General features: G+C 33.7%; 1 protein-coding gene across 1 annotated transcript; it reads right to left on the reverse strand.

Moving 5' to 3' along the window:
• Nucleotides 1-1,345: 1,345 nt before the first annotated feature.
• K441DRAFT_580498 (NAD(P)-binding protein) lies at nucleotides 1,346-2,502 on the reverse strand (the record flags this gene model as incomplete). Its single annotated transcript, XM_067644382.1, has 3 exons — nucleotides 1,346-1,961; nucleotides 2,037-2,203; nucleotides 2,257-2,502. Coding segments are annotated over 3 exons (1,029 nt in total), but the record flags the coding sequence as incomplete, so codon positions are not given.
• Nucleotides 2,503-14,959: the final 12,457 nt, after the last annotated feature.

A 14,959-nucleotide genomic window follows, 5' to 3' on the forward strand; every position in this document is an offset into this window, starting at 1 on the left:
GACTCCCCAGTTCCCTTCATTAGTCTAATACTATTTGTTTTCTAGCTGCTCTAGTTATCCTAGTTTTGCGTAATCTTACTATTTAGGGACTCTCTTGCTCCCTACTAATTAAAGAGCTTTTAAAAATATTAGAGATTCTCTATAGCCCTTTTAGAGAGTTATAAAGGAGATAGAAAGTAATAAAGCTACTTTTAATAAGATCATTTGTATAATAGATTTTATTTTATTATTTATTATTTATTCATTACTTAACATCCGATTCGGATCCCTGTCGGGCCCACGCAGACTACGCCTTATATACATGTGAGGAGAAAACTCTATGAGAAAACCCCGTATTCTATCTCTCCACCTTTAGGCCCCGCCTACTTAGCGAATAGATTTTATAATAAAATGCTTTAAATTAGCTTTATATAAGTACGTAACTAACTTAAAGCTTTGTAATTATATTTAAACCAGCTTGTACACCTTTAATAAATACTACTTTAAGATTAATAAAATTGCTATATATAGTATAGTCTTTCTATTAGCTCCTTACTGAAGGAAGGCCTATATTAATTATAACTAGAAAGCTGTTTAAAGGGAGCTAATAGTTAATATAGCCTAAAGGCTTTAAGTAAATAAGGATAAGGATAAGTATACAAGAGGAGAAAGCTATCGCTCGCAATTACGAGCCAAACGAGTATAATCTTTAGAATAAGAAGTAGTTAATTCTTAATATAATTAAAGATAAATTTAAATACTTTATCAGCGTCTCTTCTACCAATCTTCTTACCAGTACTACTACCCTTAATTAGTGGCTTAATCTAAGTAATTAAATTAACTACCTAGCGCTCTACTATATAACGATAGATACCCTATCTATACTACTTATATTATTTAAACTAAAGTAAATATTTTTAGAAGCCCAAAGGATAATTACCTAGTAACGGGCAAAGCTTAGGCTAATGAATATTAAGCGATCGGAGCACTTAAAGTCGTGGGTAAGAGGAGGACTTGTATCGGGCTAAAGGAGATAGCCTTTAGTGAACGTTAGAGGGGGGGAGGGGGTAGAGGCTTCTAGGGAGGAGTCGGCTATATCGATTTAGTAATACACCATGCTAAGACTGGTGGTATTACCTTCATCTAAGATATCGCAATTATTCATTGATATCGCGATATTTTGATTGGCTTATGAATTGAATATAATATTTGGCCTATTTATTCATTCATTCATCATCGACAACCCTGGTATTAGCCTTTGAGAATAATGGATATTTACCTTTTCAAGATTTATCGTTGTAATGCTTCTCGAGTTATAATTAAAGTACTGATTACACTATTAAAAATTACATACTGAGGGCTCTAGTTACAAACTCTGGGGGAAATCAGCAAAACTCAGTTGCTGCTCAATTACCTCAGCAACCATCTCATCTACCGATCTAAAATGCTTCAGCCCTAGAATTTGTTCCGCCCTAGTCGTATCTACCACTCCTCCCTTCATCTCCCAGCCTTCAACCTTAGACCCCACTCGAGGGTACTTCTCTTTAACAAAATCACCGACTTTATTCCAATCAAAAGGCTGCACAGAGAGCATGAATTTTCCGATTCCACTGCTCCAACTATCCGGGTCCATATCAGGATCCGACTCCGTAGCTACTTTTAGAGCTCTTAAGTGAGCTTCGGTAACATCAGCGATATGAACACCGCGGTTGCCATGGGTTGGGTTGGGCGTTTGCAGAGCTTTCCATAGCCACCCGTTGGTGCTATTAGGGGACAGCTCCGCAAAGGAAGACTGTAGCAAATTATGCCCGTAAATGAATGAGGGGTGGATCGTTGTGACTGTAAAATGTGGTTTCTTTGCTTGTACGAATTCAGTGGTCGCTTTGTCGGCTAGGATCTTGGAGCCGGCATATGCTTGCCCGCTGTTAGCGAAGGGGAAGTCCGGGGACAAATGGACGTTCGCGGCATTTGATTCTAATAAACTTTAGCGACTAAAAACATGTAGCATATTTAGCGCAGAATTGATGAAAGTCTGCTAAGGATCTACCGTGACAAACGAACCTTTATCCGGAACACCTTCAGGGAAGCCATCGATAGGTTTGAGGGCTGCAAATGAAGAGGTAATGACCACTCTATTGATACTGGGAACTTTTGTGGCAGCCTCGAGAATATTAGTAGTGCCGAGAATAGCAGGCTCTATGTAGTCTTTCTTCCAATTTGTACCCTATCTAATGTTAATAAGACAGGCAACTACAGTATCATGGAGGTAGAACTAACGCTGGATGGCAAAGGTGAAGCTACATGGAAGATGTAGTCAACGCCGTCTAAAAAGCCATCATATGCGCCATCTTTAGTCATATCTGACACTATCACAAATTCGGCCTTGTCGCCATATTGGGGGTCAAAATGTGCCTTAAGTTGTTTGGCTTGGGCATCTCTACGGACGCTGCCTCGAACGCGGTAGCCCGCTTTGAGAGATTCGTTGACTAACTGAGCGCCGACGAAACCAGCTGCGCCAGTGAGCTGTGGGGTTGATTAATCTCAAATAAGAGTCCTGGACCTTGCCAAGTGTACATACGAAAACAAGTTCTCTAGTCATTGCTAGCTGCCTTTTCCTTGATATGATAAGGGCAGAAGTATTTTGATGAATTGTCGTGGTTAGAGTGAGCAAGGCTTAGAGAGGATATGTGACCGTTGTCTGAGATGCTCAGGTTGGAATTTCAAAGTCTAAGTGCCAAACGCTGGGAGTAAACCAATTATATAGGCAATGGATTGGTAAGAAAACATCATGTTTACATGTATGTGCATCTTGGTTTTGTTTTATTGCCACAATCAGTAATTATTCATCCGAGGATTAAGGGCCTCGGAATGTGCTGTCAGTCTCCTTTCTAAGCAACTCGCAGCCGCTTTGCATGCCTCGGACATAGGCTTCTCCAAGGGATAGCTAGCTTTCATGATTACTACGCCTTGGGAATTTATTGGGCATGCTCGACTTCCTTAGGTAGGCTTATAAGGTGTGGTTCAGTAATCGGAGTTGGATGAAATCTTGGTGGGGCATTATCTCATGGGTCTGTGACGGCGCTTTTCCCTTACCTCAGCAAGCTCAGACCATAGAATTAATTAGCGGACATACGTATAACGTATTAGCCACCCAGTCGAGCCAGCCACCCGGTCGAGCCACCCCAAAACACACCAAAATCTACCAATTTTAGCCTTTTATAACTCCACCCCTATTAAAGATATTTAAATAAAAATTTAAATATAGCTGCTTATATATAAAAGATTTCTATTTTTAATATTTTTAAAAAAGTATTACATTATTAATTCTATTCATTGCCTAATTCGGTCCCTTTTAGGTCTATATAGGCCTTTATTAAGTATTTATTAGCTTAAATATATAATCCTTTTTAATAAATATTATAAATAGAATACTTCGATATATAAGGAGCCATATTAAAATTTTTTATTTAAATATCTTTAATAGGGGTGGAGTTATAAAAGGTTAAAGTTGGTAGATTTTGGTGTGTTTTGGGGTGGCTCGACCGGGTGGCTGGCTCGACTGGGTGGCTAATACGTTATCCGCAAGCGGATATCGCTAACCTTTTTTTGTCAAAAAGTTGATTCTATGGTCTGAGAGACTTTCGCGAGATTTATTAAGCGGTCCAACTTATTTTATATATAGAATAGTTACCTTCTTTAATAAAATTAATCTACACCCCTAGAATAGCTATTATCTTAAAAATACCGTTAAATTAATCTATAGAAGCGGCTCTATAATTAATTAATATATTTACTCTATTAGCCCCCACAATATTAAGTAGAAAGCGCTACTAAACGGGTAATATATTAACAATTAAATCCCCTACTCCCACTATAAATATAATACTAGTTAACTAGTAGACGCCTGTTTAAACGCTAGCTAGAGTATCTGCTACGCGGATATCGCGCCTAGTAATAAAGAAAGAGAAGGCTAGAGTTATTACAGAGCATTTACGGGGCTAAAGATGGTCATTTAGTAACCTTTCTTTGGCGTAGCTATAGCATAGTACTAGTAAAAGACAACGCTTAAAAAAGAAGAAGGTAGGGGAGCTTATTATTACCCTTTTAAGGGATAAAAAACCTATAATGCGATTAAGGAGGCTATAGATATTTATTTGGAACTGGTTAATACGGTTATAAATATTCTTTATAAGGAGCTTTATAATCTTTAACAGAAGACGGTTATTTTTAGCCTATAGAAGTTAGATCTTAAGTTTAACGACGTTTAACTCTTATAGGGCTATAAAGCAATTAGCTAATATACCCCTTTACTTTACTAACTAATAAAAGGATTATTAATATAATTAAAAAGTAATAAATTACGAAATCCGCATCTAGGGCGGGTTTTTCTTTTTATATTTATCCTTTTATTAGGCCGCGCTTAAAGCTCTACTAACTATTTTACTTAACTTCTTAGTCTTTATTTTTAAGGTATAGATATAAAGCGTTAGGTTTTATTACTGCTTTATAGACTAGGACTTATTAATAGATATTAAACGCTTAACTTTTAGAAGATAGGATTAGCTAAATGCTCTAAGGAAGGTTATAATATTAGTGGCGGATATACTAGCGTTAATATTATTAAAGACTTACCTCTAATTAATATCTACTCTTAATAATATCTATATTATATATAACAATTTTAACTACCTTAAGCGATCGCGATATTAGTTAGTTAGAGACACTAGTGTTTTCTATTCCTATACTACTAGAAAACTTATCTACGGATTTTATATTCCCCCTAGTGGCCTTCTTTAAAGTATACTATATAACTAGGTGTAGCTTTAAATTAAGGATATTACTAAGGCGCTAGGTAATATATATAATAGCGTTTAAAATCGGATATTAATTTTTATAATTATAAATGCTCTCTAAAGCGCGTATTACGGCGCTGGTAAAAACTAGTAGAAACTAGTAGATTGTGGCTAATAGATATTGGTAGATTATAGTGGATAGTCGCAGACAGTCGCAGACATTTTACACAGTTCTAGACAATTGCCGTCACGTGACCAGAGGATTGTATATAACGTCGAGCGGCGCTACCCTCTGTCTCCTTTCCTTTCTCTAGCGTTAGATCCTTATTTATAGACTACTAATTATATAGGCTTGCGCGTCCCTCTTACTATACTTATGCCTTAATTAACTAAGTCGCTAATATTATCTAAAGCTTAACTACCCTTTCTTTTTAAGAAGGAACTTAAATATATCTACGGACTATAAATAAAAATAGAATATAAAAGTAGACCTAAAGACTATTACTAAAACTTAAAGAATAAAAATAGAACTAGAAGAATAAAAAAGAATAATAAGACCTAGAGAATACGCATAGACTAGAACCCCTACAGAATCCTACTAGAAATTACCCTAATAACTATATTACTATACTAAGAACTACAGCAGCCGGTAAAGCAGCCGTAGGACCCTTAAATACCTCTAATAGTAAAACAGCAACTAACTTAAACTCCTAGGTGGAGCTTATAGCAGCTAATACTAAAATTAAACGACTTTAAGAGCTACTTAAAGCTAGAGAACCCCCTACGCCTAGTAAGGAATTACCGGACACCTAAAGACTTACTATCCCTTGCATTGATAAACGCGTCCTTAGAGCTGTGCTCCGTGCGCACCAATTAGGAAGCTGCATACGCAGGCGGTTAACCATTCTGTCAGATAACCAAGGCCGGGGCTGGCGGTGGCTTTTTCGCGACCCTTTTCGCGACCCTTTTGGAAATAGGATATTGAGTAGGCTGTATAAGATCTATATTAATAGAAATGTAGTTACGAACCATTGTGGTGGTGTAATTAATTGATAAAGTTATCTATTCTCCACTTGACGTGAGGAAGTTGATGTTCTTTGATCGCGTGCACGGGCCACATCTCTAAGTACACTATCAATGCAAGGGATAGTCCTTAAGGCTCTAGCCTAATATATAGTATTAGCATTATTGTAATCTATAAAGGTTGCGGACCCCCTATTACTTATAGACGGAACTAACCCTATATTTAATAATTGGAGCTTTAATTATAGGATAATCTTAAAGTTAATACAGACTACTTCCCTACTACTTAGGCTAAAATAGCCTACGTTTTTGGCTGTACTAGTAGGGACGTATAGATATACCTACGTCTGCGATACGTATAGGACTTAGTAGATCCCTTCCTCTCTAAAGAAGAGATAATTGTTTACCTGTCTTTTATTTATAAGAACCCCTTTAAAGTATAGAACGCCCGACTTAATTATAAAAGCCTAAATATAAAAACGATAAAGACCTTCTTAGCCTTTTAAACTCGCTTTCTACACCTAGCCGGCTAGGCTTAAATTCCTTAAAAAGATTTAATACTAAACCTATTTAATAAGCTTACCCTAGACCTATAGCGAGCCGTACTACTAGTTTTTACTACTATATAGACGCTAAAGGAACTTATAGACTAGTACTTAGCTATTAACTAAGGCCTTTACTAAATTAAGGCACGTGCTAAATAGTATAAAGCTAGAAACCCTTTAAATTAGACTATAAGCAATATAAGAACGGCCTATAATCCCCTAGCATAATTAGCAACCCCCGCAGCACTACCTATATAGCCTACTACCAATTTAGCAGCTAGCCGTACGGCTAGTCCTACTATAGTTCCGACGAATGCTTAGCCTATATATAGGCCCTTAGTAATTAAGAAGCTTGCTTTTTTTACGGTTAAAAAGGCTACTATATAAAGAATTACCTAATAAATATAAAAGCGGATGAGGTTTTATTAATCTAAAAGGATAGCGTAGAGTTAAAAAAAGAGGAACCTTAGAGGAAGACTCCTCTCTAAGGTTAAAAGGGATTAATATATTAGATATTAATTTAGGTTAGCTAGTTAGTAGAAGAAGCTGCACTATCCCTTATACTTTATTCCGTAATAGATATTAAGTTTTAACCTCTGTTTTAGCTAACTTTAGAGTAAATACCTTTGCCTTAATAGACACCTAGTATACCGTAAAGCTAGCTAACTTTCTAAATATACCTATTAAAGAACTACCTAAACTAATTCCTATTTGTGGGTATAATAGGCGGATAGGGCTACCTATTACGACTATCTTATGGATTTACCTCTATATTAACGGACGAAGGTAATATGATATCCCCTTCCTTATTACGGACCTAAGTAGCTATAATATAATCTTAAGGCGAAAATAGCTAACCTATTTAGGCTTATAGCTTAACGTATAGAGTAGACGGCTTATTTAGCCTAAAACCCTACTCCTAACCCCTTCTTTTATAAAAGAAATTAGCATTATAATAGAAAACCTTATACGGCCTTAGATTAATACTATTTACTAGGCTAATGCTATATATAGGGATTAGACCTTTAAGAAAGATATATAGCTTAATTTATAATAGATCCGTATACTATATCGCCCCCAGACTACCTATATTACGCTACCCGCATTAAAGACCTAGGAAGTTAGTAGTAACTTAAAAAAGCCCCCTATAGAGAGCTTAGGCCCTATATAGCTATAAAGAATAGTAAGGGATATTTGATGTTATACTAAACTAATAGATTAGAGGGATAACCTACGGAGGATAGAATGGGAGCTAAGAAAAATTATAAACCGTAGACCGCAAAATATGGTCTGGAAAACGGCTATAAGGAAACTAGCGGACCTCCTACTAGTTAATATCTACTATATTAGTGCCGTAGGATTTTACTAGAACTTAGTTTAGCCTAATATACTCGCCTTTATAACGAGCTTATATAAAATTAACTAAATAATTAAGGAAAAGGGAAGTAAGCTTAGTAGATAAGAAAGCGAGCTTATAGATAAGGAACTAGTAGAATAAAAGCTACCCTATTAATACTAGAAATTTAAGGACGTATTTTCTAAAGCCGCGTTTAATATACTTTTACCTTACTAACTATATAACTATAAGATTAAGATTAAGTAGGTGTTACGGAGCGAGTATAAGTGGCGATAATATATACTAAGGTAGATATTATTAAGCTATGTATATAAACTGTGTAAGAAGTTAAGACGTCACGTAAGGAAAGAAGGTAGGAAAACGGGAAAAAAGGGTATATATTGTTAACTTGGTTACTTAATTAACACGTATATAGGGCAGAATAGGGTTTAGGTTATAGTCCTAGTAGAACTTAGCAAAATTTAGTAGAACTTAGTAGAATATAGCAGAATACCATAGATTGCCGTTAGATTACTATTAGATTACTATTAGATTGCTATTTTACGGTTAGTCTTTAATTACTAAGTTAGTAGAAATAGGTAAATGTATACAAAGTATTATAGGGGTGTCCCGTAATAGTCCCTCCCCTTTAAACTTAAGCTTCTGTAAGATAGGGCTATAGTAGTTCTAGGTAGAGTTTATAAAAGTCTTCTATAGCTTATATAAGTCTTATAGAGTTAATAGGTTCCCATAAGGGCTTAGTAAAGCCGCTCTATTTTATAAGGTATATATATTGCCGTTTTTATTTATTATATTTAATATTATTAATTCTTTTAATAAAGTACTTATTCTTACCATCTACTTTAACTAATAGGGGAGGGTCTTATATTTATTTAGGCAGGGCGTCTAATATAGGGGTAGTAGGGTAAAGGACTGACATATAGAATGTAGGGTGGATTTTAACCATATTAGGGAGCTTTAGTTAGTAGGCGTAAGAGGAAACAATCTTCTTAATCTTATAAGGGCCAGCGTTCTTCTAATTAAGTTTCTTAGTAGGTTATTTTATGTTTAGGTTTCTTATATCTAGCTAGACGAAGTTACTAATCTAATAGGCCGGTACTAGGGTTTGTTTCTTATTCGCTGCGGCTTTATAGACAGATTAGGCCTATATTATTTTATTAATAAGGAACCGTTATAGTTCCTCTATCTTTTCTATAAATTCATTTACTTCTATAACTTATAAGGCGTAATAAGCAGGGCGAGAAACATTACTAAAAGGTTTAAAACCCATTTATAGGTGCTAGCCGTAATTAGCCAGGAATAGGGAGACCTTTATAGTTTCTAAGACGGAATTATTTATAGTAAACTTAGTAAATATAAGCTAGTTAATCTAGTTATCTTATAAATACGACGTATATATCCAAATACACTGTTCTATTATAGCGTTTATATATTCTATTTAACTGTCTATTTCCGGGTAATATATAGTAAATAGTAGTGCTTTAATGCGAAGCTAGGTAGTTAGTTCTTTTTAAAATATAGAGATAAACTAGCTACCTTTATCGGAGATAATTGTTTTGGGGAGTTTATAGAGTTTCTATACGTAATCTAGGAATAGTTAGGCGACGGTAGGCGTTAATATATTAGGGCAGGCGATTAAGTACCTTATCTTAGATAGTTGGTCTATAACTACTATAATATTTATACAGCCTTTACTTATAGGGAGGTTAATAATAAAGTTAATTAAGATGTCCTTCTATCTTTGGTTTAGAATAGGTAATAGCTTTAGAAGGCCGTTATATATCTTATACGAAGCTTTAGCTTATTAGCAGATATAGTAGCTAAAGACGTACCTTCGTGTTATATTATATATATTTAGCTAATAGTATTCTTATTAAAGCAGTTCTAGGGTTTTTCCTTGGCTTAGGTAGCCGGATACTAGTAAATTATATACATATTTAAGGAGCTTAAGCTTAAGTTTATTATAGTTAGGTATAACTAGGCGGTTTTAGTAATATAAGCGGTTTCCATAGGCTTCGTATTTACTTAGAGAAATCTTTTTAGAGCGTCTAATACTATTGTATATTAGCTTAAGCGTTTTTTTAAAAATAAACTCGTTATTTAGGTATTCGTTAACTATAATCTGTTTAATTAATTAATTAGTTATTTTAAGGATATATACCATAAGGTCTTTAGTAGGAGGGTTAAATAGTTTAGGGTAAAGTAGGGTCTAATTTTGGTAAGAGCGCGCTTCTTTTAGGACTGGCGCGTCTTATAAGCGTTAGGTTAGGGCTTTAAGCTTTTAACCTTAAACGCTTAAGCGGTACGTAATTAAGAATCAAAAACGAGATAGATATTCTAACTAGTGGGCCTAACTATAACTTAGCTGTTTTATAGTTGTAAAGTACTATAGGTTCTTATAGTTACTAAAGACCTTAATTAGAAATTCAGCGCCTTCTAGTTTAGGTCGCTATTGTTTAAAAAATCTAATAATAGCTAATAATTCCTTATCGTAGATCTCGTAGTTATATTTAGCTAGGCTTAGTTATTTTAAGAAGTATGCTATAGGGTATAATACTCTATCCTTATTATATTAAGACAGGATGCCTCTAGTAATATAGTTAGATAAGTCGGCTTCTATAACACTTATTTAGTTTAAGTTAAAGTATTAGAGTATAGGCGTAGTAGTAAATATAACCTTTAGATAGGTAAAGGCCTTCTTATATTCCTTATTAAAAACAAAAACTTTATCCTTTTAAGTTAGAGCTATAAGGAGTAAAACTAGGGCGGAGAAGTTATTAATAAACCATTAGTAGAAATTAGCAAATCCTATAAAGGCTCTTATGTCCTTAATATTTTTAGGTTCTTACCAGTTTATAATTACTTTAACTTTCTTTAGGTCTATTTATATACCATTTATAAAAATAAGGGGTTTAAGGTATAGGACTTCCATTTTATAAAACTTATATTTATCTATATTTAATTATAGACTAGCTTTATATAGGGCTTATAAAATAAAGTTAATATATTTCTAATATTCGGTTAGGTTATTACTATATATTAGGATATTGTTAATATAAGCAGTATAAAAGATATCTAGGTAGGGGCGTAGGGTGTTATTTATATAATATTAAAACGAGCTTAGAGCGTTTATAAGGCCAAAGGGTGTTTTTATTTTATTTTATATCCATTGTATTATACTACGTACAATACTGCGCATGCAGCCTCTAGGCTATGGCGCTATAGTTCTATATACATGAATCCTTTCTAAGCAGCTTAACATGTACTAGTAGCTATGTCCTAGTAGTTTATAAATCCCTAAATTAGGGATTTACAGCTTCCTAGTAAATACTAGGTTGCTAGCAACTATTAGGTAGTAAGAAAACGGTAGGAAAATAGTAAAAAAAAATTGAAATAAAAGTAATCCTAACGCCTGTCCCTGTCCTATTTGTAGTTTATTTCTGTCCTTTTGCTTTCTATAGTCTATCTACTAGGACTTTAGTAGGAGTTACCTCCTTCTAGAGATCCTGCTGCTCTTAGCCACTTTCTAGTAGCTATTTTTGTCCTNCTTANAAATAGAAAAAGCGCCCCTCTTCCTTTTTTTNTNNAAAAAAGCTTCTCTAGGGANAGAGAAGAGCCTATTTGTCTTTGNATTTCCTTTCTATCTTCCCAATATAGTCTGCATTCTAGTAATAGATGCGTAGGGGTTTGTACCGCGGTACAGTCCCTAAAGCATCTACCTTCTTTATCCTTCCCTATTGTTTTAGAAAAGGATTTAAAGAAGCCTTTTCCTACTTTTAGTTGGAAGAGAGCTGATTGTAGCCTTTTAGGATATTTATCCTTAGGGGCTTTAAAAGAAAAGGGGTAGTTTCCTTTACAGATTCTAGTATAGTGTTTTCCTTTGCTTTTGCCATCGATCCAAAGGGTGTTACTAAGTACTTAAATAGTCTATATTGGATACAAAATGCAGTAAGCTATTTATCTCCTTTTATAATACGGAGACGGTTAAATATAGAGATAATATTAAGCTTTATATAGTAATAAGCCTTACTTAGTTAGTTTAGCATCTCTTATATTAACGGGATCGGATATTAGTTCTTAACGGTAACAGCATTAAGAGCTTAGTAGTTTATATAGAAGCGCAGACCGCCACTAGGTTTTTTAATAAAGATTACTAATACGGCTATAGGCGACGAGCTTACTCTAATAAATCCTTTACTTAGGTTCTTGTCTAAATACTTTTATAGTACTTAGAGTTTATTTTAGGATATCCCATATATATTACGGACGCTTTAAGTACAATATTATAACTACTTAAAGAGGAGTCGGAAGAAGCTAGTTAGTTAATTTAGGCACGGTCTAGAATGGAGCCGATAGAGCTATATAATAAGGAATAGTAACTAAGGTTATATAACGTTGTACGCAGTATACGCAGTGTATAAGGGGAATGTACGTATAATACGTATAATATATACATTATGTATAAGAAGGATTTCATAGGAGTATGGTTATATATTTAAGGACCCTTAGTCCCTACCTAGATAGTTCCTTCCTTATAGTAATTCTTAGAATATAATTAGAGTTAATCTGTTAGGCAACTACTCCACTAGTTATTATTATGTTATTAACTTTAATTTGTATTACCTATACACGTAGCCTAATAATAAGCCTACTGTAGTATTTACTACAAGGTTCTGTTATATAATTACTACCTAGTTACAATATTAAATATAGAAAGTTAAATAATATGCCACTAAAAGCAGCCACTATAACGCTATTAACGGCGGCAACTACTTTAAGGTTAGGTGACACTAGTATAGCAGATACTAACTTACAGCAACCTGTAACGGTTGGATAACTATAAGAGATAGTTAACTAGTTAATAACTAATAATGTAGTATTAAAAGAAAGGGTTAATAGAATAGGAGTAGTAAAGATTAAGCTACCATTAATTAAGAGGTACTTAGGAGAAAGATTAAAACTTAAAGAATTTCTTATATAAATGCACTTTAAAGTTATATAAGAAGGGGTAAAGTTGCTAATACTAATGGATCGAATAGCCTATGCGGGACTATTCCTATTAGGAAGGGCACTTAAATAGTTTAAGCCTTATTTTATGGAAATATAGGCAAACGGAATAACGACTACTAATTAGGAGGTGCGATTTATATTCTTAATTAGGAAGGGTTTATAGAGCAACTTATATAAATATTTAGAGACCCGGAGGCGGTAACTATAGCGAAAAAAAACTCTAAGACATTATGTAACGAACCTTAGCAATTAAGTATATAACGTAGTTTTAAACGCTAGCTATATAAGTTAAGTGGAATAATAAGGCGCTTATAGTATAGTATAAATAAGGACTTAAGGCTAAAGTCTAGGATATAATTATCTTAATAGAAGATATGGATACCCTATAAAATTTAATAGATTAAGCGATTAAGATTAATAATTGGATCTACTAAAGGGAATAGGCTAAAAGAGGTTAGGGTAGAGTTTTATAGTTATATAAGGCGTAGAGTACGCAATAACTAAAGCTAAATTAGAAACTGTAGTATGGCGCAGAGCTAATAGACCTAAGTGGTACTAAAGAAGCCTATAAGAGATAGAGTAGGAAACTATAAAAACCTAAAGGTTAAGAATTTAGTAATTATAGGACTAAGGAACAGAGGCTAAACCAGAGATCTTAGTAGTAAAAGACGTTTAGGCAGACTCTATAGTAAAGTTAGTAGTTTAAAAACGGGGCTTATATAAATTGTGGGAAATAAGGTTATTTTATAAGGGATTATAAAAATAGTTAGAATTACTATATAATAAAGGGAACTAGACTAATAGCAGAAAGCATATATATATAGAGGAATAATAGTATACTATAAGGAACAAAGGAATATTTAATTAGAAGTTTTGCGTTTTGTTATAATAATATATACCAAATTTATAAAGACGCTAAGTACGGCGTAAGCTATTAGCTATAGGAGCTAAAATCCTTAAAATATAGGGGAACTAATAAACTATCACGCAGATTGGATATTAAAGATAATAAGTTTAATATAGGCGAAATATTTATAGATAATAAGGTAATAAAGGCAGCTTACTAAGAGCGTGTAAACCTTAAAGAAGTTATATTAGAAGTAGAGACTAAGACCGCTATAGAGCAAAGTTTAGTAACGGGTATTATAATACCGTTAGATATGGCATCTATCGCTTTATAAGATAAAAGGAAGAGTATCCCATAGGGATTAAGTAAGTAGATAACTACTAGTGCTAATTTATTACTTAATAAAGGCAAAAGGCTAAAGGCTTAAGATTCTTAGGATGAGATAAGAGATAACTAAGATTCTTAAGATAAGATAAGGTAAGCTTAAGGACCTATAATGGATAGAAACCGATGGAGTAGAGTAATAGCTTAGTTTAAAGATATACGAATAAGCTCGGGATAGAGTTTCCCTTAGGCGTAAGATTCTTAAGGTAAAATAAGTAAGATTTAAGACTCTTAAGAAGAAATAAGAACACCTAAGCCTAGCTAGACTAAGGTAGGAGTAAAGCTTAAGATAGAAGCAAGCTTAGGATTAAGAATTCTATAGGATTAAGATTTTAAGATATAAATAAGGATTATTAATAAGATTAAGAAGTAAGAGGACTTTAAGAATCTACTCGCAAGATATAAAAAGAAAGAAACTATAAAGGAATTTAGAGTAAGAATTACCTTATAGCAAAATTAGAAACTAAATAAGAGATTTAGTATACTAGGACGTATAAGGGATAGAGCACCTATATAAAGAATTACTAATAGGCTAGAGTAGGCATACTAAGAGCTAAGTGGCTTACTAAACTAGAATAAAAAGAGAATCTAGGGATTCTAATTAGGTTTAAAGAACGATATATAAAGGGCTGTTATAATATAGTAATAAGAAGATATTTCCTTACGGAGGAGCTGTATATACTCTAGTAGCTATACTAAAGATAGTATAGGCAGAGGCACAATAACGAGTGGGAAGATTTCTATATATAATTAGACGAAAAAGTTATCTAAGACTACTTAATTATGGAAAAGGCTATAAGTTATATTAAAGGGGCCTTAATTATAATGTTAAAGGATCTAAAGGAGCAATTAGAGGACTAGAGAAGTAAGAGGTAAATCTTAGTACCCGTAAATAAAGTTGTAACGCTTAGATTAATATAAGAAAGGTTTAAACTTAAGAATAAAAACAAGCTAAGAGTTAACCTAAGACACTAAGCATATTATATATTGGTATAGATTGTATATATAGATAATATATATA

The sequence above is a fragment of the Cenococcum geophilum genome, assembly GCF_001692895.1.
Source record: "Cenococcum geophilum 1.58 unplaced genomic scaffold K441scaffold_49, whole genome shotgun sequence".
NCBI lineage: Eukaryota > Fungi > Ascomycota > Dothideomycetes > Gloniales > Gloniaceae > Cenococcum > Cenococcum geophilum.